This window comes from Rhinopithecus roxellana, chromosome 17, assembly GCF_007565055.1.
Source record: "Rhinopithecus roxellana isolate Shanxi Qingling chromosome 17, ASM756505v1, whole genome shotgun sequence".
NCBI classification, from domain to species: Eukaryota; Metazoa; Chordata; class Mammalia; order Primates; family Cercopithecidae; genus Rhinopithecus; species Rhinopithecus roxellana.
In genome coordinates, this window is record NC_044565.1 from 26,955,304 (window position 1) to 26,977,206 (window position 21,903).

The 21,903-nt window shown below is 39.3% G+C and overlaps 1 protein-coding gene across 10 annotated transcripts in view; it reads left to right on the plus strand.

The window, feature by feature from the left end:
* ALMS1 (ALMS1 centrosome and basal body associated protein) overlaps positions 1–21,670 on the plus strand; it is a 221,125-nt gene extending 199,455 nt beyond the window's left edge. For 5 of the 10 annotated variants that reach the window (XM_030921154.1, XM_030921156.1, XM_030921155.1 and 2 more), the window contains 8 exons: positions 10,855–10,975; positions 12,144–12,347; positions 12,659–12,900; positions 13,658–13,841; positions 14,697–14,760; positions 18,873–18,946; positions 20,224–20,323; positions 21,319–21,670. In XM_030921154.1, the coding sequence (XP_030777014.1) occupies positions 10,855–10,975; positions 12,144–12,347; positions 12,659–12,900; positions 13,658–13,841; positions 14,697–14,760; positions 18,873–18,946; positions 20,224–20,323; positions 21,319–21,325 (996 nt within the window). In that variant the 3' untranslated portion in view covers positions 21,326–21,670. Of the gene's footprint in view, positions 1–9,132; positions 10,728–10,854; positions 10,976–12,143; positions 12,348–12,658; positions 12,901–13,657; positions 13,842–14,696; positions 14,761–18,872; positions 18,947–20,223; positions 20,324–21,318 lie in introns of those variants that run through there. The other 5 variants (XM_010361970.2, XR_004054345.1, XR_004054346.1 and 2 more) reach the window with 5 other exon arrangements.
* Positions 21,671–21,903: the final 233 nt, after the last annotated feature.

A 21,903-nucleotide genomic window follows, 5' to 3' on the forward strand; every position in this document is an offset into this window, starting at 1 on the left:
TCTGCAGTTCTGTTTCTTGGTGTCTAGTCGTCTTCTGGTGGGGGAGAAGGGATAGTTTACTACTGTCAGTATAAAAAGTGAAGAAAAAAGGTCATTCAGCAGTTTTTCTTTATGAAGAAAAAGCTGAAAATGGTGAATAATTTCTCTGTATTTTAGATCTCTCCTTAATTATATTAGCTCATGTTTCCAGCAGGTGGGGAAATAAACAACACAAGCAAACTACCAAACAGAGAGACCTCCATGAGAAAAGAAAATGAGAGCTTTACGTCCGACTAAATGTTTATCAATGTTTCATATATTTTTATAAAATGGAGTTCATATCAGACTTTACATGCCTGTATATGAAGAGAAAGTACACTCAAAAGCAGCATCCTGAAATCCAGAGTAAATTTTTTTATATGTTTACAGAGAAAGAGTTAAGATATAAAACTATGTATACATATTATAATCCAAATGTACATACATATATGTGTATATATGTATACATATCAATATCACTGGAGCAAAATATATATCATACATAGAACAAAAAACTGAAATTATTATAAAAATATGAATTATGATTTTTTCTTTTATATTTTTATCTATTTTTTACAAGAAGTATGTTCTAATAAGAAACCATAAAAGTTGTTTTTGTTTAACAATAATAAAATAAGGTAAGCCAGACTGATAAACAGAAAATGTTAGTTATAAGATTAGAAGGTGAATTCTCAAATTTCTCATTGGCTTCTATTTTGGGTGTAAAAGACCATTTTGAGCCTTCCAAACTAGTCATAATGAACCCTTCTAGAAGTATAGAAGTATAGTGAAATAATAGGATTAGAGAACTAGTATACATGGTTTCTGTGCCATAAAGTACAGTTTTCTTTTAACTTCCGGTGCCAAGGGTTGAGTTAAATGTACTCCTCAGTTCGTGACCCCTCTTTTAAAATTTTATCACCATATCCCATACTCATTTCTGTCTCCCCATAGGAAACCAGTCTTATGTAAATATCTTTCAGGTTACACAAGTTCTTACAAAATACTTATTTTGTAAGTATGCATGAACTTTCATATATAAAAGGTATACCATTATTTTTGTTATGTTTGCTAAGTTTTGTATTTTCAAAGTCTGCCTACATTGCTGTAAGTATATCTAATCCAAGTTTCTTATTGCAAAATGCTCCATGGAGTGCAGCTACCCATTTACCCATGAACTTCTCTATGAAGGGCACCCACGTTACTGTCAGCTCCCCAGCACCATAGAACATGGCAGTGCTTGTCTTTTTCCATATCCCCTTATGCATCTGTCTGAAACTATCTTTAGCATATATACCCAGAAGTGGAATTCTTGGCTTACAGACTTGTATACTTAATTTCCTACATTAGTACCGAATTACTTTCCAGTTCATATTCCTACCTGCAGTGCATGAAAATTTCCATTTCTACTTCTCTGCCAATTATTTCTAATTTTTATCAGAACACTAGTAAAACAAGTTTCTGTACCATGGGAAGATAGGTTTTTTTTTCTTTTTCTTTTTAATGAAATAATACTTGTCTTGAACATCTAGAGTATCTCTTTAATTTCCATGGGAAGAGAGTTTTTTATATACTTTACAGTGCTTTCAACCAGAATACATTCATTTGTTTATTCATCCAAACATAATTATAGAATTGACAAAAGCACAGAGTGACATACTTTAATGAGCTTTCCTCAGATTTGTACATATGAGTAAGAAAATATGGAAAATTTTTATAACGATATTTTAAAACTTGATTTAAATATCTGGTAAAACTTCATTGTCAAAATACAGTATCCACAGTTGTCCCAAATACCCATGGAATATTTACAAAATTAATTGTACATTAGACAAAATATTGATAAATTCTCAAAGCAGAAGTTTTATAAGTAAGCCCATATTCTGTAACTATAATACAGTAAAATTGAACTTAACGATTATAATTTTTAATTTTGCCAGTGCTTTAAATTGCATTTCTATTAGGTTTCCAATTTGCCATTTACATTTCTTACTTTGAGAATTACCTTTATGTATCCTTTGCCTGTTTTTCTCTGAAAGTTTTTTCCTGTTCATTTTTGTAAACATATTTGGAGACCACTGTAGTTACTGTTTTTTAAATTATATTTTGTTACTTTTTTTTTTTTTTTTTTTGAGATGTCTCGCTCTGTCACCCAGGCTGGAGTGCAGTGGTACGATCTCGGCTCACTGCAACCTGCGCATCCCAGGTTCAAGCGATTCTCCTGCCCAGCCTCCTGAGTAGTTGGGATTACAGGCGCGCGCCACCACACCCGACTAATTTTTTTGTATTTTTAGTAGAGACGGGGTTTCACCATGTTGGTCAGGCTGGTCTGAAACTCCTGACCTTGTGATCCACCCACGGCCTCCCAAAGTGCTGGGATTACAGGCGTGACCCACCGCACCTGGCCACTTTTTTTCTTTTTTAGAGATGTGGTCTTGCTGTGTTGCCCAGGCAGATCTCAAACTCCTGGCTTCAACCAGTCTTCCACCTAAGCCTCCTGAGTATCTGGGACTACAGGCATGTGCCACTGTGCCTGGCTTCCTATTGATTTTTAAGCGTTAATTACATTGTGTTAATACTGGAATAGTATTGTTATGTACTTCTTTATTTCTGTGTTCGTGCTAAGAAAGATCTTCCAGCCTCAAGATTTGTTTTTAAAAAATTATCCTGCTTTACTTTTGATACTTTTTGAGGGATATGGAAACTTTAAGCTTTAATTTAAGCTTAAGCTTTTAATCTACATGGAATTTATTTTTGTGTGTACAGGTATAAATTTGTTTCCAAATGGTAGCTAGTTGCCAATAAAGATTTTTAAATAAAGTAATGTCAATAAATGAATTTATTAGAAAAATCTAATGTTCTTTTGTTAAGCTAGACTCTAATCAGTTAGAATTGGTAAATAATTGGCATGGTTCTTTTGAAATTTCCATTCAAAACAACTGAAATAACATATGGACACCTTATAAAAATGGACAGACCTAAGAGGAAATTAATTCTGACTGAAATATGAAGGAGTTTTATTTATTAAACTTGAAGTTGGAGCAGATCATCCAAGTGAAAATATCTGACAAGCTAGATGGATCTGACCCCATGAGGACATCATGAGTGAGATGAAGATTTTAGAGTCATCCGTGTAAAGGTGGTGGTAATTCTCATAGTTATGAAAGCCAAGAGGAAACATATTTGGGAGAATGCACAGAATAAACAAATGTGTAGGGCTACTTCCAGGCTGTCATTTTTCAAAGCTGATAGAAAAACCTTTGGGAAACATGCTGTCTAGCTCTGTCACCCTCTACAAAATTGTACGATCATTTGTCAACCTTCTGGTTTTCCTATTAGTTAATTGAGTGTTTTAGCTCTTGGTTCATTTTCTTTCTGTCCAACCCAAAGCCCTACCGTTATCTGGGAAACTTTATTATCCCATTAGAGTTTTTTGACCTCAGTTGTAATGATCATTGACCGTAATAATTTCCACTGCATTTTAGCCATACATTCTCTTAACTGTTGTTTGAATTTTGGATTCACTCAAAATTGTTTGTTCTCTGCAATCTTTACTTCTTCACATACCAAAACAAATTTTTCAAGAGCCTGTTATGCAGGCACAGCACATTGTTAATTTTCTGAGGAAGATTTTCCATAGTTTTCTGATCAACCACACTGGCAGAAATAGATAACTAGTTCTAATTTACAAAAGGTAAGTAATAGATAGTTACCACCTGAGTTCCTGCTTCTGCAACCTTTTTTCACTAGGAATTAAATGTATGTCAAAGCATTATTTTTTGGACAGACACTTGGTAATTATGTCACCCCTTGTTGGTGAGTAAATTTTATTGAAAATATACTTGCTGGTTGATTGACACAGTTCTAGAAACTTTTCACAAGAAAAGACAAAATTTGGTGCCATAGACTATATTTCTCATTTTGACTCTGACCGTTTTATCAATGTGTGTCTCTGGTCCTAAACCTGAGTGATTACAAATGAATTAGCATAAACCCATGCCTCTAAAGGAAAAGCATTCCCAGCAGGCACCTGGCTAGCTGAAGGCCAGCAGTACCAATCCTCCTACCTGAAGAATAGCAGTGTAGGGTCATATCAGAAAACATGGCCCTTTTTCTATGCTGGATATGTTTTTCTAAGCTCAGTTTCCACCTAGCAGGTAATTTTTTAATTGAAAAGCTTTTATTTCTAGGTCTGTCTCATGTCTTTAATCAATAAATATGGGAATGAGTCTCATTTAGTTCTTAAATAAGCTAAAGAGTTCTACAAAAACCCCAAAACATCTCTGACATGGTGTAGTTACTTTCTATTCTTAGTGTTGTATAAGACAGCAACAGGTGAGTTTGCTCTCATTAATGGAAATTAAAACAGAAGCAGCCAGCCAGCATATATTTCCTTCCAAGATTGTGTACAACAGAAAGCCTAACCCATGGTGGCTGACAATGTCATTTAATATATGGTCACCTAAATCTTTATGTGTCAGGTCCATTGCAGTGGGCTACTCCACACCCAAGCCTGAGGGATGAGGAGATTATTAGAGGAGAAGCGTGGGACTCTCCCACGGACTAAGGGAAGTGGACCGTTGTGGTTTACTGACCACATATATAAATGGATTCAGAAGGAAAAAAAAAAAAGTTCTATCCCACGATGGGTCCTCAGCACAAATTGTGGGACACAAATGCAGATGTGTGCATTGTGACTATTGCGAATCTGTGGATGGATTCAAAAATCACATGGCATGGTTCTGATAGTTTGTGCTTGGCCCAGCTTTAGAGTGGTGCTCCATCACACCTACAGCGTTCAGTGCCCACCTTTTTGTTAGGATTGTTTGTTGTTTATTACATGAAAACAACACTGTTTATCACCTTCCAAAGTTGATCTTTTTCTGATTTCGGTAACATAGAAGATGTAGAACTATAGAGTATAAGCTTTTTTTCTCCAAACAAGACTTCATAGTCCACATTTTTTCAGTTTGCATACAATAAAGTGCATTTTATGCCTTTCTTGACGTATTTCCCATGCCGTAAACTTCACCTGTTTAAAGTATACAGTTTAATGGGTCTTGTTATAGTCACAGAATTGTGCAATCATCACCATAATCTGATTTTAGAACATTTTAAACACCCTCCAGAAAAATCCTGTAACCATTAACAATTAATCTTCATTTCCCCAACCTCCCACCTCTGCCACAGCCTGCAGGCAACCACCAATTACTTTCTGTTTCTATGGATTTGCCTATTCTGGACCTTTCATATAAATGGAATCACACAGTCTTTTGTGACTGACTTCATTCACTTAACATAGTATTTTCAAGGTTCATCCACGTCATAGCAGGTACTCATTCCATTTAATGGCCAAAGGACATTCCATTCTATGAATACACATTGTATCTATTCATCAGTTCATGGACATTTGTGTTGTTTCTATTTTTTGTCTATTATGAACAAAACTGCTATGAACATTCATATGAAAGTTTTTTTGAGGGCATATGTTTTCATCTCTTGGGTATATACCTAGGAGTGGAATTAATCATATGGCATGGCAACTCTATGTTTAACCATTTGAGGAACTGCCAGACTTTTCCAAAATGACTGCACCATTTTACATTCCCACCAGCAGTATGTGAGGGTTCCAGTTTTTCCACATCCTAGTAGACAATTGTTTTTGCCTCTCTCTTGGATTGTCATCTTCCTACTGGGCTGGATAATTATATTGGGTTGAGAGAGAATTTATTCTTAGACTGTTTTCTATTTTTAAATGTTTACCTTTTTATAGGCAAGCATTACTAAATGAAAAAGAATTTCAATGAAAACGGAAACATTCCAAGGCTTCTCATATAACCCAGTGTAATTGTGTCTTTTTTCACACCCTGTGGTGCACACCATGACTGCTTGTGTCCTTTGGAAGTGCAGGATGTTCACAGAACCTCAGACTTGGAAGGGACTCTTGGAGTCCTGTGATCCTACCCACTGCCATCAACACTTCTGCTGCATCTGCACCAAATGACAGGCCACCCTCTAGTAGCTCCACCTCTCATGTGCTGCACCAAATGACAGGCCACCCTCTAGTAGCTCCACCTCTCACATGCTGCTTATGGGGCAGCAGTTCCATTTGCCTAAGGCTCTAGTTATCAAAGGCTTTAACTTAGATCCAATATCTCCTTGCATTGGAGTATCTGGCTCTGCTCTCAGAGCTGCTCTCTGAAGGCACAGGAAACAGACCTAGCCCTCTGCCTCTCGGGCCTCCTTTCCTGATGTGTTTTTTCTCAGGTCTTTACTCCATGAACCGTTCCACATGGGCTGTGGTTTCTGCTCTCCTTTCTGAGTTTGGCAGCTTTCCTGGGTATAAGTTTGTTGGTGTCTTGTTTTTAAATATGTCCCTCTCAGCTAAGCTTGTTGTGCTTCAGGTAGTAAGAACGTGTTGACCAACACAACTTATCACCTTCATTCAGTGGCTGGACCATGTCTGTGGCCTAACATATGTTATTCCTGTTCAACTCCTTAAATCTTTACTGCCACACCCTTCCCCACAAGCTTTTGTTTATTCTCATTTCTTGAACTGGTAATACAGTACAACCACATGTACAAAATATTTGATCAGGAGTGTCCTTCCTACTCCTGTTCCCCAGCACCCAACACTTCTTCCCAGAGGTATACAATAAGATTTCATCCATTTTAAGTATACAGTTAACTTTTAGTAAATTTACAGAGTTTCGCAGTCATCACCACAATCCAGTTTTAGAACATTTCTGTCATTACCAAAAGGTCCCTTGTACCTCTTTGCAGTCAATCCTAGTTCCCAGCCCCAGGCAACCTTTCATCTGCCTTCTGCCTCTTCTGGAGATTTTATGTATATAGCATCCGACGTGGTCTTTTGCATCTGCCTTTTTTTGTTAACATAATGATTTCAAGGTTCATCCATGCTGTAGTATGCATCAGTGGTTCCTTTTTGTTGCCGAATAGTATTCTATTTTATGGATATACCACATTTTGCTTATCTTTCAGTTGATGGACATTTGGATTGTTTGATATTTTTGAATAATGTGAATGCTGCTGTTAATACTTGTGTAAAAGTTTTGTGTGGGCATACATTTTCATTTCTGCGTTTTTACTCAGGAGTGAAATTGGTAGGTCATACAGTAGGTTTATGTTTAACTTTATCAGAAATTGCCAAAGTTTTTCCAAAGTGGCTGTATCATTTTACATTCTTTCCTGCAACGTGTGAGGATTTCGGTTTCTCCACTTCCTTGTCAACACTTGCTGTTGTCCACCTTTTTATTTATAGCCATTCTAGTGGGTGTGAACTGGTATCTTGTGAGTTTAATTTGAATTTCCCTAATGACTGATGATATTGAACATTTTGTGTGCTTATTGGCCACTTTTACATCTTCTTTGATGAAATGTCTTTTTAAATCTTTTCACCCATTTTAAAATTAGGTTATCTTCCTACTGAGTTGAAAGAGCTCTCTATATACTCTGGTTACAAGTCCTTTATCAGATGTATTTTTTATAAATGATTTCTCCCAGGTTGTGGCTTTTGAAGTGCAAATGGTTTTAATACAGTAATGACGAAGTCCAGTTTAAACTGTTTCTTTTATGGATTGTGGATTGTACTTGTGGTGTTATATTCAAGAACTCTTTGCCTAACCAAAGTCACAGAGATGTTCTCCTATGTTTTTCATTAAAAGTTTATTGTTTTAATTATTGTTTAGGTCTACAATCCATTTTTAGTACACTTTTTGTGTACGGTGTATTGTCTAACTTCATCTCTTTGCATAGGGATATTTAATTGTCCCAGCATTATTTGTTCAAAAGAATATTATTTTCTCCAATTAGTTGCTTTGGCCCCTTTGTTGAAAACTAATTGATCACATATGTAAGGCTTCATTTGGAATTTTCATTTTGTTCCATTGATATGTCTATATCTTTTTTTTTTTTTTCCTTAAGACAGAATCTCACTCTGTTGTCCAGGCTGGAGTGCAGTGGCGCAATCTCAGCTCACTGCAGCCTTTGCCTCCCAGGTTCAAACGATTCTTCTGCTTCAGCCTCCCGACTAGCTGGGACTACGGGTGTGCAACACCACGCCCAGCTAATTTTTGTATTTTTAGTAGAGACCGGGTTTCACCACATTGGCCAGGCTGGTCTCGAACTCCTGACTTCCTCATCCACCTGCCTCGGCCTCCCAAAACGCTGGGATTACAGGCATGAGCCACTGTGCCCGGCCAATCTATATCTATCCTTATATCAATACCACAATGCCTTGATTGTTGTACCTTTTTAAGATTTGAAATCACGAAATATAAGTCCTCTAGCTCTCTTTTTTTTTTTTTCCAGTAACTTTTGGCTCTTGTGGTGTTTGCCATTTCCATATAAAATTGAGATCACTTTGTAGATTTCTTGAAAAATGCTTGCTGGAATTTTGATAGAGATTGTGTAGAATCTACAGATTAATTTGGGGATAATTGCCATCCTAACAATGTTGAGACTTCCAATCCATGTATGGTGAATGTCTCACCCATTTGTATTGACCTCTGATCTCTCCCAGCAATGTTTTCTAGTTTTTAATGTGCAAACCTTGCACTTCTTTTGTTAACTTTATTCCTAAATATTTTATTCTTTTTGATGCTATTGTGAGTGAGATAGTTTTCTTAATTTTATTTTCAGGTTGTCACTTGCTAGAACATAGAAATACAATTGATTTTTTATCTTATTAATCTTATATTCTGCAACCTGGGTAACCTTGGTTATGAGTTCTAGTTCTTTGTGGTTTCCTTAGTATTTTCTACAGAGAAGATCATGTCATTTGTAAATAAAACCAGTTTTACTTCTTCCTTTCAATCTGGATTCTTTTCTTTCAGAGACATTTTATAAATAAAAAAGCAAACACCTATATACACTTTTTTAGTACCTAACATGCTTTCTTCCCTCCTTTTATAGCTGCAGAGAAGGTATAATGTATTTCATGTCAGTCACTTCTTTTTCATGTTCCTTTTTTTAAGGAGAAAATAAAAAGATTTTTTTTAACATGGTAGTCTCTAGTTTTATATTAGTGTTTTATATTTTACCATCTAAATCATCTGTTCTTTCTAAAATGCAGATTTTTGTTTCCTTTTCTAGATGGGGAAACTGACACAAAAAGGTTGTGTCTTGCCTAAGCAGAGACTGCTAATAAAGGGAAGACCTGAAACTGGCCTAGCTGTTTGGAATCCTGACAGAGCTTTTTTTTTTTTTTTTTCCTGCATCAAAGTTGCTGCCATTCCTCCTGCCTAATGAGCAGACCCTTACAATTGCCCCTACTAAACATACTTTGATTTAGCCCATCATTCCTGTTATTATTTGGGATCCTGACAGAGGCTCTCTCTCTGATGAGTATTGTATGTAAATTCTCCTGCTTTCTATATCTCTAAGACATTTATGTGTAAAATCTTAAGAAGGAATAGCCAGCACCAAACCCAGTGATTGCACATAGTAATTGCTTAGTAAATATTTGTTGTCAAATGCAAGATGCACCACTCAGTAAAGACATCTCTGTTTTTAAATTATATTTGGATAAGGTTGGTTCAATCTGTTATGATTCTATCAACTTGTATTATCATCCAACCCATATAACTCCATCTTGCCCTCAAAGATGCTATGAAATGTTTTGGCATTTTGTTCAAATCTAGGTACAGTATGCTACGTATTCTTTTGGTTAGCCAGTAAAGTGACCTTATCTACTAGAGAAAACAAGGCTAACCTGGCAGGGCATGCTCTGCCTGCCTGACTGAGCCTGGCTTAAATCTGCTCATTTTTTTTTGAACAGTTCCTAGCAAATTATCTGATTCGTAATGCATCCTGAGTTTTACATGTCATCAGTGTTCATCCCACTAGTTTTCAATGCCTACCTTTCTGACAAAGTATTTCCTTTCTTCAACTGTCTAATATAGATCTTCCTCACCAAAATTCTGTTACAAGTTTCTTTATGACTCTGGAATATGGTTTATCTAACTCAAGGGATCAGATATCCTCAGTTTCCTATCCTCACCCAGGCTTTAATTTACCTCCACCAGACCTGCCTAAGTAGAAAATTCCCTGCATTTATTCAAAATATAGATGCCCAGACCCTTCACCTAGAGATTCCAATTCATTATTCTGGGTTAGCCTCCCTCTGTCCTTATTAACGATGGAGATATTAACAATGAACAAGTTTAAGAAGTACTATTTTACACTATAATATTTTGTTCAGCTATATCTTGTTAATCTTTTTGTCATCTACCAACATTCCACCATCAGCTGCAATCTCAGAAATTGCCTTCATTGCTCTACTTGCTCTGAACGTAATTAAAAGGGCTTTGGAACTCTCTAATACTTTTTGCAATACTCTACTCATCAGGATGTCTCATGAGCCTTGCAGGTCTTTGGTGTTTGTCTTAATATATGTGTCTGAGTCAGCTCTTAATTGGAGAGCACTGTCTTCAGTTCATCACTTTTTTTTTTACCTATCTCCAGCCCTCTTTATCTCAAATGAAAATTATATGCAGGTGTCACTTCAGAGTTTCATTCTGAAGATACATCAGACTAATGTTTGGCTAGCATTCTCTTCAGAGTTTTTCCAAGCCCAGTGAAAATAGCCAGGCTTTTTTTGTCTTACCACCTTACAACAGCTTCAGTTCTATCCAACTACAACATTCTCCATATCACAGATACAAGGCAGCATGTTCACAGTATCTCAAGCTTCTTCTAAATGCATCTCAACAGTTTGAATTGGATTAGAAAGAGGACTTGTTGGCTTGCTTATCCTGTGGGTAACTGTGACATTGACTGCAGGTAATAATAACAAGATCTATTTTATTTTCCTAGGTAGCAAACCATGTGATTTCTTCTGACTCTATTTCCTCTTCTGCCAGTAGTTTCCTGAGCTCGAACTCTACTTTTTGCAACAAGCAAAATGCACACATGTTAAACAAGGGCATACAAGCAGGTAATTACTTGAATCTAAACTTTTTCATTGAAATACATTGAAATGGTTCTTAAACATATAAGATACTCAACCTCAATCATAATAAAGGACATGAAGATAAAACTATATCCAAGTGCCAATTTTCATCTTATCAGATTGGCAAAAATTCAAGTTTGATGGCAAGTTTGTGGGCAAGAGTGTAGGGAAGTGGGTTCCCTTGTATATTCCAGTGAGAGCAGAAGTTGGTTCACTATGAAAGACAATTTGAAAATTCCTATCAAAATTACTTTCACTCAGCATTTTTACTTTTGAAATGTCTGCTATAGATATACTATGAATACGTGGAATTTAACCTAAAGATATACTTGCATATGTGCAAAATAGTGTACAAAATTAACCACTAAAACATCATTTATAGCCGGAGATTAAAATGAATTTAGGTGTTCCTCAATAACAATGATTACATGAATTATTGTATATCTAGATAATGAATGAAATTCTGCATAGAATGAGGAAGCTGTCTCTGTACTAACATGGAAAGATCTCCAAGGCATATAATTGATTTTAAGAAAAGGTACAGAACAGTGTATAGCATGCTACAATATGGATTTTTTTTTTTTTAAATGAAAGAAAGAAAGGAGGGAAGAGAATTACTTAAATGTGCCAAGTGAATTCTCTGGAACCATATGGGGTTGTGAACAGAATAAATGAAGACCAGAAGTAGAAAGGAGGTTTTTTAGCTCTTGCCTTTCTATTCCTTTTGGTTTCATAAAATAAAAATAAATAAACTTTCATCTTGATTTGTTTCTTCCCCTCAAATCCTGTCTTTACTTCTGTCAACCTCTTCCTTACCTGGGTGACTACCAAAAGGAATCTAAGTATTTATTGTCTTTCTGACTTGGGATCAGAGTTGAAATCCTTTACCCTTTGAACCCATATATGTTTTTCTTTCCCTCTAATACCTAAAATGACTTACAAATAAAACCCTTTCTTTTTTCTTCTCCCTCTTTTTCCCTCCTACTCTCTCCTGTCCTTCCTTCTCTTCCTCGCTCTCTCTTCCCATCCCTCCATCCCACACAAAGGGATTGTATTTTTGAAACATTAAAAAGAGTTCACGTACTCACTTGAATAAACCTGTCAACTCAGCCTCAAGGTTACTCCCAGAGACACCTATGATCCTTCCCCTCAGGTAACTTGGAGATTGTGAACGGTGCCAAAAAACACACTCGAGATGTTGGGATAACTTTCCCAACTCCAACTTCCAGCGAGGCTAAATTAGAAGAGGACAGTGATGTGACTTCTTGGTCAGAAGAAAAACGTGAAGAAAAACTGCTCTTTACCAGTTATCCTGGAGACAGAAAGTTAAAAAAGAACAAGAAGAATTCCCATGAAGGTCAGTTTCTCATTCCAGATCTTGTAGTAAAGAAACTCGTGAATTTCAAGTCCCCTGCGATGCTGACTGTGTGTTTCCAAGTGACTCTATGTGGCCCCCACCTACCCCCAGCCACCACCTTGTCAGGTTTTCAAAGTCCAGCACTGCAATTACACAGTCATCCCTGCAGTGAAACCAGACTCAGGGGCACCCTGTGGCCGCTGACAACTGAGACCCTTGAGAGACTGTATTATATGCATGTCCTTGATGAGAGCTGGGTGGGACTGTAAAAAAGTGAAAAATCTTTTCCTTCTAACAACTATTTCCTGTAGGAGTTTCCTGGTTTGTTCCTGTGGAAAATGTGGAGTCTGGATCAAAGAAGGAAAATGTGCCCAAGACTTGGGGCCCTGGCGTCTCCTGGTTTGAACCAATAACCAAGACTAAGCCGTGGAGGGAGCCACTGAGGGAGCAGAACTGGCAGGGGCAGCACCTGGACGGTCGGGGCTCCCTGGCAGGCCCAGGCAGAGAGGATGGCAGAGACCCACTGAAGCCATTTGTGAGAGCAACCCTGCAGGTGTAGTGACGTTGACTGAACTTTAGCCCTACGTGTAGGGAGAAGAAGGGCAAGGCACAGAGAAGCTGGCTGTGTCACTTGGCGAGCTGAGGTGTAGGCCTGAGACCCTCTTTCTAGCACCTCTGCAGTTCACCTGTTTTCACGCATGAGGGCTGGGTTTCTCATCGTCCGTCAAAGGCTGCCTTACTCTTAACCATAGATGGTGCATCACCCTCAGGATCTGGGAACAGGGCCACAGGAGGGAGGATTTGCAGTTATGCTTATCGACATTGTGGGTCCTTGTGTGTGGAGGGCCCAGAGGCCTGACGCTTGTGCGGCCTCATGCGTGTTCCTTCATGTCCTCAACTGCTGTTTCTGCTCCATGTCAGATTTAAAGGAAACCAAGCCTCTTCTGATATGTCCCTTGGGGGATAAAGGAAATGTTATTAATGATGTATTTGTTTGAATAGATCTTTAAAATAGCACCATAGGCAGAGCTGTATTGCATTGATGTTTTGGAGAGTTGTAATCACCATAGTCTTAGTTCCTGGCCTATGCTGAAGGCATGTCTTTGTTCACTGCGGGTTCCAAGCTGGAGCTCTCCCCCACAAAGAGGTGTCGGAAGATTCTTCAACTCTAGATATTTTCTCGGCATTTGAATCAGGCTTCCCCATACCTCTTAGGCAGGTGGTGTTTTTCCAGGCATTTGGAGAGTAGATTGCATCATTAATGTGAGGCCGGGCATTTTCTCTCTTTATTTATTTATTTTTTTTTTTAGGAATCGCTTCAGTTTCACAGACCTGACTTCATCTCCAGCTCTGGGGAGCGGATAAAGCGCCTGAAGTTAATAGTCCAGGAGAGGAAGCTGCAGAGCATGTTACAGAGCGAGCGGGATGCGCTATTCAACATTGACAGGGAACGGCAGGGCCACCAGAATCGCATGCACCCGCTGCCCAAGAGAGGTACACCCTGCCCGTTCACTTTCCTATGAGTGGAATAGAGAAGGCAAGGTCTGCTGCTGTGCTACAGAGCCCTGCTAAAGGCCAGGCCAGGCCAGTTACATGGGCGGACAGCGATCTTTTGCTTGCCAAGACTCAAACCTTCTTAACTATCAGAACCTCCCCAGCTTAGCCTTCAGCACATTCATGATCCAACTAAGCCCAGTTACTCTGGCCCTGTCCCTGCATCTTAAACCAGCTTTGTGTCTGTGAGCAAGTTAGTTCCAAAAGTATATTGATTTTTCCTGAAAAGATGGGGCTGATTCCAGGCTTGCCTACCTCTTAGGATGGTAATAATTAGAATACTACTAATAATAAACACCTAGTCCTTACATCTTGCCCAGGCACTGTTCACATTAGCGCTTACGACATTCTCAGTAGGTGCTATTAATATATCTACTTTATAGTAAGAAAACTGAATCAAAGGGAGATTAAGTACCTCTCCCAAGATGACATACCCAGGTGTGCTGCTGTGGAGTCTGCATTCTTAACAATTATGATAATCAGACCTTGGTAAAATAATGAAAGCTGTGAAGACTACAAAGCACTACCCAATTCTTTCATCCAACCTTACCTGGAAACTGGCCAGTTTTTTCATTCAAAGCCTAGTCTTTGCTACAGAGTGTTAGGTCCTTAGGGCCTTAGGCCACTGTCCCTGTTACCCTAGTCTAACCCTGGCTTGCCTTGGTCATTGCTCCCCACCCAGTCTTGCCAGCTCAGGGTAGGGGCACCAAGTCCTAGCAGCTCCCTCTCCCACCTCTTGCACTATACCCTCTGGGTTAAGTCACAGTCCACTGAAAACTTTCTTCTCTTGCTTAGTCTTCCTGGCTGTCCAGAAGAACAAGCCTATCAGCAAGAAGGAAATGATTCAGAGGTCCAAACGGTAAGACCAAGAAAACAAGAGTATGTATATAAGTGTAAAGCAGGTCAACAAGTGGTCAGGAGCTCTGGCTTGCACCCAGAATAAAGGCATTATGCTCAAGTTTAAACATTATGAGAAAGTTGTGAGAGTCATTTCTCACTTATGGCACTGAAAAAAAAAATAGCACATCATGGTATGAATGACTCATATGCAAAAGATGAAAAAATCCTCACTGATTTGCATGCGTAGGATCCTCTTTATTAGAAACCTAAATTTAAATAAAGAATATTTTAGGCCAGGTGCGGTGGCTCACGCCTGTAATCCCATCACTTTGGGAGGCCAAGGCAGGTGCATCACTTGAGGTCAGGAGTTCGAGACCAGCCTGACCAACATGGTGAAACCCTGTCTCTACTCAAAATACAAAAATTAGCTGGTCGTGGTGGTGCGCTCCTGTAATCCCAGCTACTCGGAAGGCTGAGCAGGGAGGATCCCTTGAACCTGGAAGGCAGAGGTTGCAGTGAGCTTAGATGGCGCAACTGTACTTCAGTCTGGTAGTCTCACAATGAGACTCCATCTCAAAAAAAAAAAAAAAAGATTATTTTGAAATAAAATTAAATAAGTTTTTGGGCCACACCTTTTATTTTAGCAATCCCATTTCTAGGAATTGATCCAATAGGGTGAGAAATAACAGTGTTCTCCAGAATACATTAAGTTAAACTTTTTTTAAAAATTAAATTTTCGAAGCATGTGAACACTATTACCACTGTGGTCTTTAAAAATAAGTATTTGTGCCTATGTAGATATGTATACTTTTATATGCATAGAATATTTCTGGAAGACAGAAAAAACTGATAATACTGATTGCCTTTGGAAAGGAGAACTGATATAGTAGATTTTTTTACTTTTTATAATTTTCGAATTTTGTGCCGTGATGAACGAACATTAGCTACTCATTAATTAATTCATTTGAGTGTTGGGTGTGGTGGTACATTTCTGTAATTCTGCCTACTCAGGAGTCTTAGGTGAGAGAATCTCTTAAGCCCAGGAATTTGAGACTGCAGTGAGCTATGATCACACCATTATGCTCCAACCTGGGTAATGGACTGAGACTCTGTATCTAAAAAATAATAAATTTTTAAAAAATTAATTCATTTCAGATATTCATATATTGATCATAAGAATGCCAGAGAATAAGTTAAGGTTGACTTTTTTAGGCATTCATTGGAGACTTGCTTTAATAAGAATAGTTTCTTAATTGGCATAATGCTTCTGAAGTAATGGTACTTTAAAACCATTTATCTCATGGACTTGAAGCATTCCTCTTGAAATCTTGTTTTTACTATCTATCTAGTCAGCCCTTATAGGCAATCCAAAGGAATGCTTTAGATGCTTTAGTCCAGTGGTTCTCAGAGAGTGGTCTATGGAGTCCTGGAAGTTGCTGAAACCCTTTCAGGCGATTTGCAAGGTCAAAATTAATTTCAGAATGACACCAGGATGTTCTGTGCCTTTTTTGCTGTGTTGGCTATTTGCACTGATGATACAATAGTAATGGGAGAGGAGTAAAACCACTGGTGTCTTACCACTATTCAAGACAGTGGCACCAAACAATACTAGTCTAGTAGGCATTGTATCCTGCACAGCCTCCCGCCAGGAGTGTGATGGAAGAACAAGGAAACAGTGTAAATGGAGGTACACAGGAAGCACTTCCTTTGCACAGTAAAAGATGATGACTGTTTCAAGGAAAAGCACTTATGCCATGGTTTGTGTCGTGAGCTGAACCAGCTGCCTTTTTCATGGAACGTGACTTTTACTTGAAAGAGTAACTGACAGAAAACCAATTATTCTGACTTGTGTTTGTAGCAGACATTTTCTTGAAAATGAAAAAGTGAGTCTGTGACTTCAGGAAAATGTCCAACAGTATCTGTTGCCAAAGAAAATGTGAGTTTTCACGCCAACAATAGAATTCTAGAAAACTTGTGTTGACCACCATGGGCTTGATGACTTCTTAGTACTTTGACCTTTCTGATGAGATAAGCAGTGACATTAACAAATGTGATGTTTTTCATGTTATCTAAATAAATTTGTCAACATTTGGAAGAGCTGCATAACTCCCTGGACCAGGATTTTCCAAATGATTGTTGCTTTTTGTTACAAAATCAGGGAATAGAAGATTCATTCAAGTAGTACAAGATAGACTGATGGATTTTTATGTAACAGAATAGGAAAAGTTTACTGACATGTTTTCAGATTCCGCCTTGCAACTAATTTTTAAGAAACTACCACTTGTCAGCCAGGCACAGTGGCTCACGCCTGTAATCCCAGCACTTTGGGAGGCCAAGGTGGGTAGATCTCTTGAGGTCAGGAGTTCACGCCTGGCCAACATGGTGAAACCCTTCTCTACTAAAACTACAAAAATTAGCTGGACGTGGTGGCGGGTACCTGTAATCCCAGCTACCCTGGAGGCTGAGGCAGGACAATTGCCTGAACCTGGGAGGCAGAGGTTGCAGTGAGCCAAGATCGCGCCACTGCACTCCAGCCTGAGCAACAAGTGCGAAACTCTGTCTCAAAAAAAAAAAAAGAAAAGAACAGAAACTCTCACTTACTAGTTTGGGTGTAGTATCAAAGAGAATCAAGAGTTACCTGAAAAGAATAGTGCAATAACTTCTCTCGTTTCCAAGTACATGGACAATCTATATGTAAGCTGGATTTTTTAATGCAAACTTTAACCAGAGCAAGAAGGGACAACATACTCAATACAGAAGCAGATATGAGTCCAGCTGTCTTCCATTAAACCAGACGTTAAAGAGCTTTCAAAAAAATGTAAACAGTGCCACTCACTAAAATTTTTTTGTTTTGCAAAACATCTTTATTTCTCATTCAAAACACAGCCGGGCGCGGTGGCTCAAGCCTGTAATCCCAGCACTTTGGGAGGCCGAGACGGGCGGATCACAAGGTCAGGAGCTCGAGACCATCCTGGCTAACCTGGTGAAACCCCGTCTCTACTAAAAAAAAAATACAAAAAACTAGCCGGGCGACGTGGCGGGCGCCTGTAGTCCCAGCTACTCGGGAGGCTGAGGCAGGAGAATGGCGTAAACCCGAAAGGCGGAGCTTGCAGTGAGCTGAGATCTGGCCACTGCACTCCAGTTTGGGCGACAGAGCGAGACTCCGTTTCAAAAAAAAAAAAATACAGGTTTCTTATGTTACTGTGTCACAGGCTTATTTTTATTTCAAGTGAATTAAAAAATAAAGTTTTTCTTAATTTTTAATTTAATTTTTAATACAGTATCAGTAGATAAAACCTACATTGGGATCTTCATCGTTTAGAAGTGTGAAGGGGGTCCTAAGTCTAAAATACTTGAGAACCACTGCTTCATTCTAACTCAGTCACAAAATGAAATTAGGGGAAATTATACAGGGTTTGTTGTGGGGCCGCTACTTATACTCTCACCTCAGCAAGAGCAGTCCCTGCTGTAAGGGACTAGGAAGCTTGCCTACAGGAAGACAGGCAGGACGTCTCCTATAACATATCAATGCTTTCAACCAGAAGTATACTTATATGAGTGGATTTAGTGCCCATCTTCTGGAGAGACTTGAGTTTTTAAACTGGTACATTATCATTAGGTTGCTTCTATTCATGTTTATTTCTTATGTGGCTTCTTTTCAAGGAAGTGATCTGTTTCCATCTGAGAATCTTAACTATCTTCTAGTAACTCTTAATATTTAGGAAAGTACAACCCAGACCCAGCAAGTTAGGGTCACAGCTGGGGTTAGAGCCCGGTGTTTGGCCTTCAGTTGTGTCCTATTAAGGATTTGTGTCTCTGAGCCTGTGTTACTCATCTTTTGTCATCGTCTACCTCTGCGAAAGATGTGTAAAGGTTCCTGTGAGAAGGAAAGATTTCAAGAGGAAAGAACATAGCTCTTTTATTTGGAAGTACTTGTTCCAGAGTGGCCTTCAGGAGACACCTTCACCTTCTCTAATATGTTTCCTGCGCAGCCCTGCATCAATCTAGTGATTTGTTTTTTCCAGATTATAGAAAACTCTAGGAAATATAGAGAAAAGTAGAAAAAAGAAAATGAATATCACTTATCATCCTTCCATCTAAACATAATACTAGTCCTATTTTTGGTGGCAGGTGTGGGAATTTTGCAGAGACCTGCATAACACACACTTTCTTCCCTCAAATTGTAGATCATACTGCATATGCAGGTTTGTATCTTGCTTTATTTTACTCAACATTACGTTGTGAACCTTTCCTATGACATTCAAAATTCTGAAACTTTTGTTTCATGTACATGAAACATACTTGTAACATATACATTCCATTGTACTTCATAATCTGTTTAACTGTTGTTTTGTTGGAAACGTATTTACAATGAGAGTGCATTTATCAAATGCACATTTGTGTTTCTCCCAACTTAAAATCATTGCCACCCAACCCCTGCTAGAACAGATCCCATGTTTTTCACATGGCCACAAGATGCTCCGCAGCCCACCTCACCCTCACCCCACCTGTTTCCCACCTATTCCTTTACACTCCTTTTCAGGAAGCCTCGACTCCATTTTTACCAACACCCATTTTCCCTGCCTTGAGTGTCTTCTGCCCTTCTCCCCATTCCCTTTCTACTCTCACCTTTTTTTGTTTGTTTGTTTTGCTTTTTGAGATGGAGTCTCACTTTATCACCCTACTGGAGTGCAGCAGTGGGTCAATCTTGGCTCACTGCAACCTGTGCCACCCAGGTTCAAGCAATTCTCTTGCCTCAGCCTCCTGAGTTGCTGGGGTTACAGGCACCTGCCAACACGCCTACCTAATTTTTTTTTTTTTTTTTTTTTTTTTTTTTTTTGTAGTTTTAGTAGAGACGGGGTTTCACCATCTTGGCCAGACAGGTCTTGATCTCCTGACCTCATGATCCACCTGCCTCTTCCTCCCAAAGTGCTGGGTTTACAGGCTTGAGCCACCACACCTGGCACTCCTATCTATTCTTAAGACCCAACTTACCTCTAATTTCGTCTCTGGAGCCTTTCCCAGCCTCCTTCTATAAGACCATGTTTGTTTTCCTCTAGAACATTTTATAGATGTGACCATTTTAGTACTTTCCCATAATTTTGCTAGTATTTACAAATACAATAGTAATACTGTTCATAATCTTACATTGAAACAATCCATTTTTGCATGTAGAGTAGAAAGCGGAAGTTCACCTCTCCCTGATTTTCACTCCTTTCCCCACTTTATCCCACTCCTTTCCCAGACATAAGCACTATTAGGATTTTATTGTGTTTGTATTTATCTCTCTCCTCTTCCAGATTGCGAGCCCCCAGGCCAGAGTTCTCTGTGCTGGAGTTTCTAACGAGGCCCACGGCCTTTCTGGGAGGGATGAGCTCCTGGAGAGTGGGAGGCATAGGGAGGGATGGTGACAGGAGATCTAATGCCTCTGCACCCTGGTAACCTCCCCACTTTCTGTCCTTTCGCTGGTGCCATTTCTAAGGATTTATGAGCAGCTTCCAGAAGTACAGAAGAAGAGAGAAGAAGAGAAGAGAAAATCAGAATATAAGTCATACCGACTGCGAGCCCAGCTATATAAAAAGGTCAGTGGGTCCTCTGTCTATAGTGGGTTGGATCAGGTTTATTGGGGGAAAGAGAAATGGAGAAAACACGTTGCCTCTTGAGTATACAGTCAGAATGAACCACATTTGAGGAATGAACTTAGAATGCACTGGGCCAGTATTGAAATTTGGAAGAAGGCATCTGTAATTAGACTTCAAATCAGGTTTAGCTCCCCATCCATAATTGTGTAAGGCCCTTTCCATGCATTAATTTGGAGTGAAACCAAATTTCGTACACAGGAGTTCATTAACATATCATGGTGGAAATATCAGAATTATCAGGTTTCCATTCCAGAGTCCCAGGTGGTGACTTCATGCCCCTCACTGGTGAGTCAGATACCTCCAGAACTGTTAAACTGGAAAATGTTTGACTGAGGCATAAGAGTTGTCCACTTGGATGGCCAGAGGCCTCCAACTTGTCACCATTCCCTGCCCATAGTCCCAGTGGAGTCAGCGGTGCTGTTAAGTCCAAGAACCTCACGGGACAGCATTGGTGCTACCAGTTAATTCTCTGAGAACCCAGACCGGCTCCTGTACCTGAAGGGCCATATCCTTCACTGTACTTGTTTCCTTCTCACCCCCTCAGTCACCAGACTGATGTGGGATGGGAGCTGCTTCTGGAGCAGGCCCCAGAACCCAGGTGGGTGCCTCAGGTGGGAGGCCCCAGGCGCCACACTGCCTGTCTGCTGCGTCAGCATCGCAGGGCCAGGCCTCTCCTTATGCTGCTGTGTGTGGGAACTGATGGATTATCTGTGTCTGTATAGAAGTAATAGATATTGATTACAGATCCTCTTTCCTGAACCTTTCAGGAAGCATTTTTTATATGATGACCATAGTTTCTGAAGCAGAGTAAAATGAACAAGACTTGAGTAGGAGCACACTGATTCTCCTTGGTGACATGGCTGCGGGGAGGAGTGGCGTCTGCCTCTGATGACAATAATATCTAACTTCTTTCCTGCCTTTTTTTTCTTCTACAGAGAGTGACCAATCAACTTCTGGGGAGAAAAGTTCCCTGGGACTGACACAAGTTTATTTTCCTCAGAGCCTTGGAATTCTATTTTATGAACCTTGAGAAGCACAATCCTTACTTTTGTGAGTCTGATTGAATAAAGCTTATTCTTTGTCCATGTGTACTTCAGAAATAGTACCTTCTAAAGAGTCTGGAGCAGAGTGGTGATTAAAATTCCTAATGGTTTGGGAGCAATACTTTCTTCATAGTGGCCTGTCCATTGGGCTCTGTGTTACAATGATATGATCAGTTCTCAAGAGTGAGTCCCTTTTTGTATGTGTTTTTATACTTTTAGAAAATAAAAACTTTAGATTAACTCATAGTAAACAATTCTTTCCCATCTGAAGAGGTGCAAGGAGCTATGCATTGTCTCCACCGAGGTGTCTAAGTGCATCAGTTGAGGGAAATGGGCTCTCAGAATGAAATGTAGTCTGTCTCTTTAGAAACACAACGTGCTGTAGTGGGAGCACTGTTGTGGGCTTTGAGAAGAGGGTGTCTGGTTAGATGCCCACCGGGTGCACCCAGAGACTGCTGCAGGAGAGGCATCTTGGGT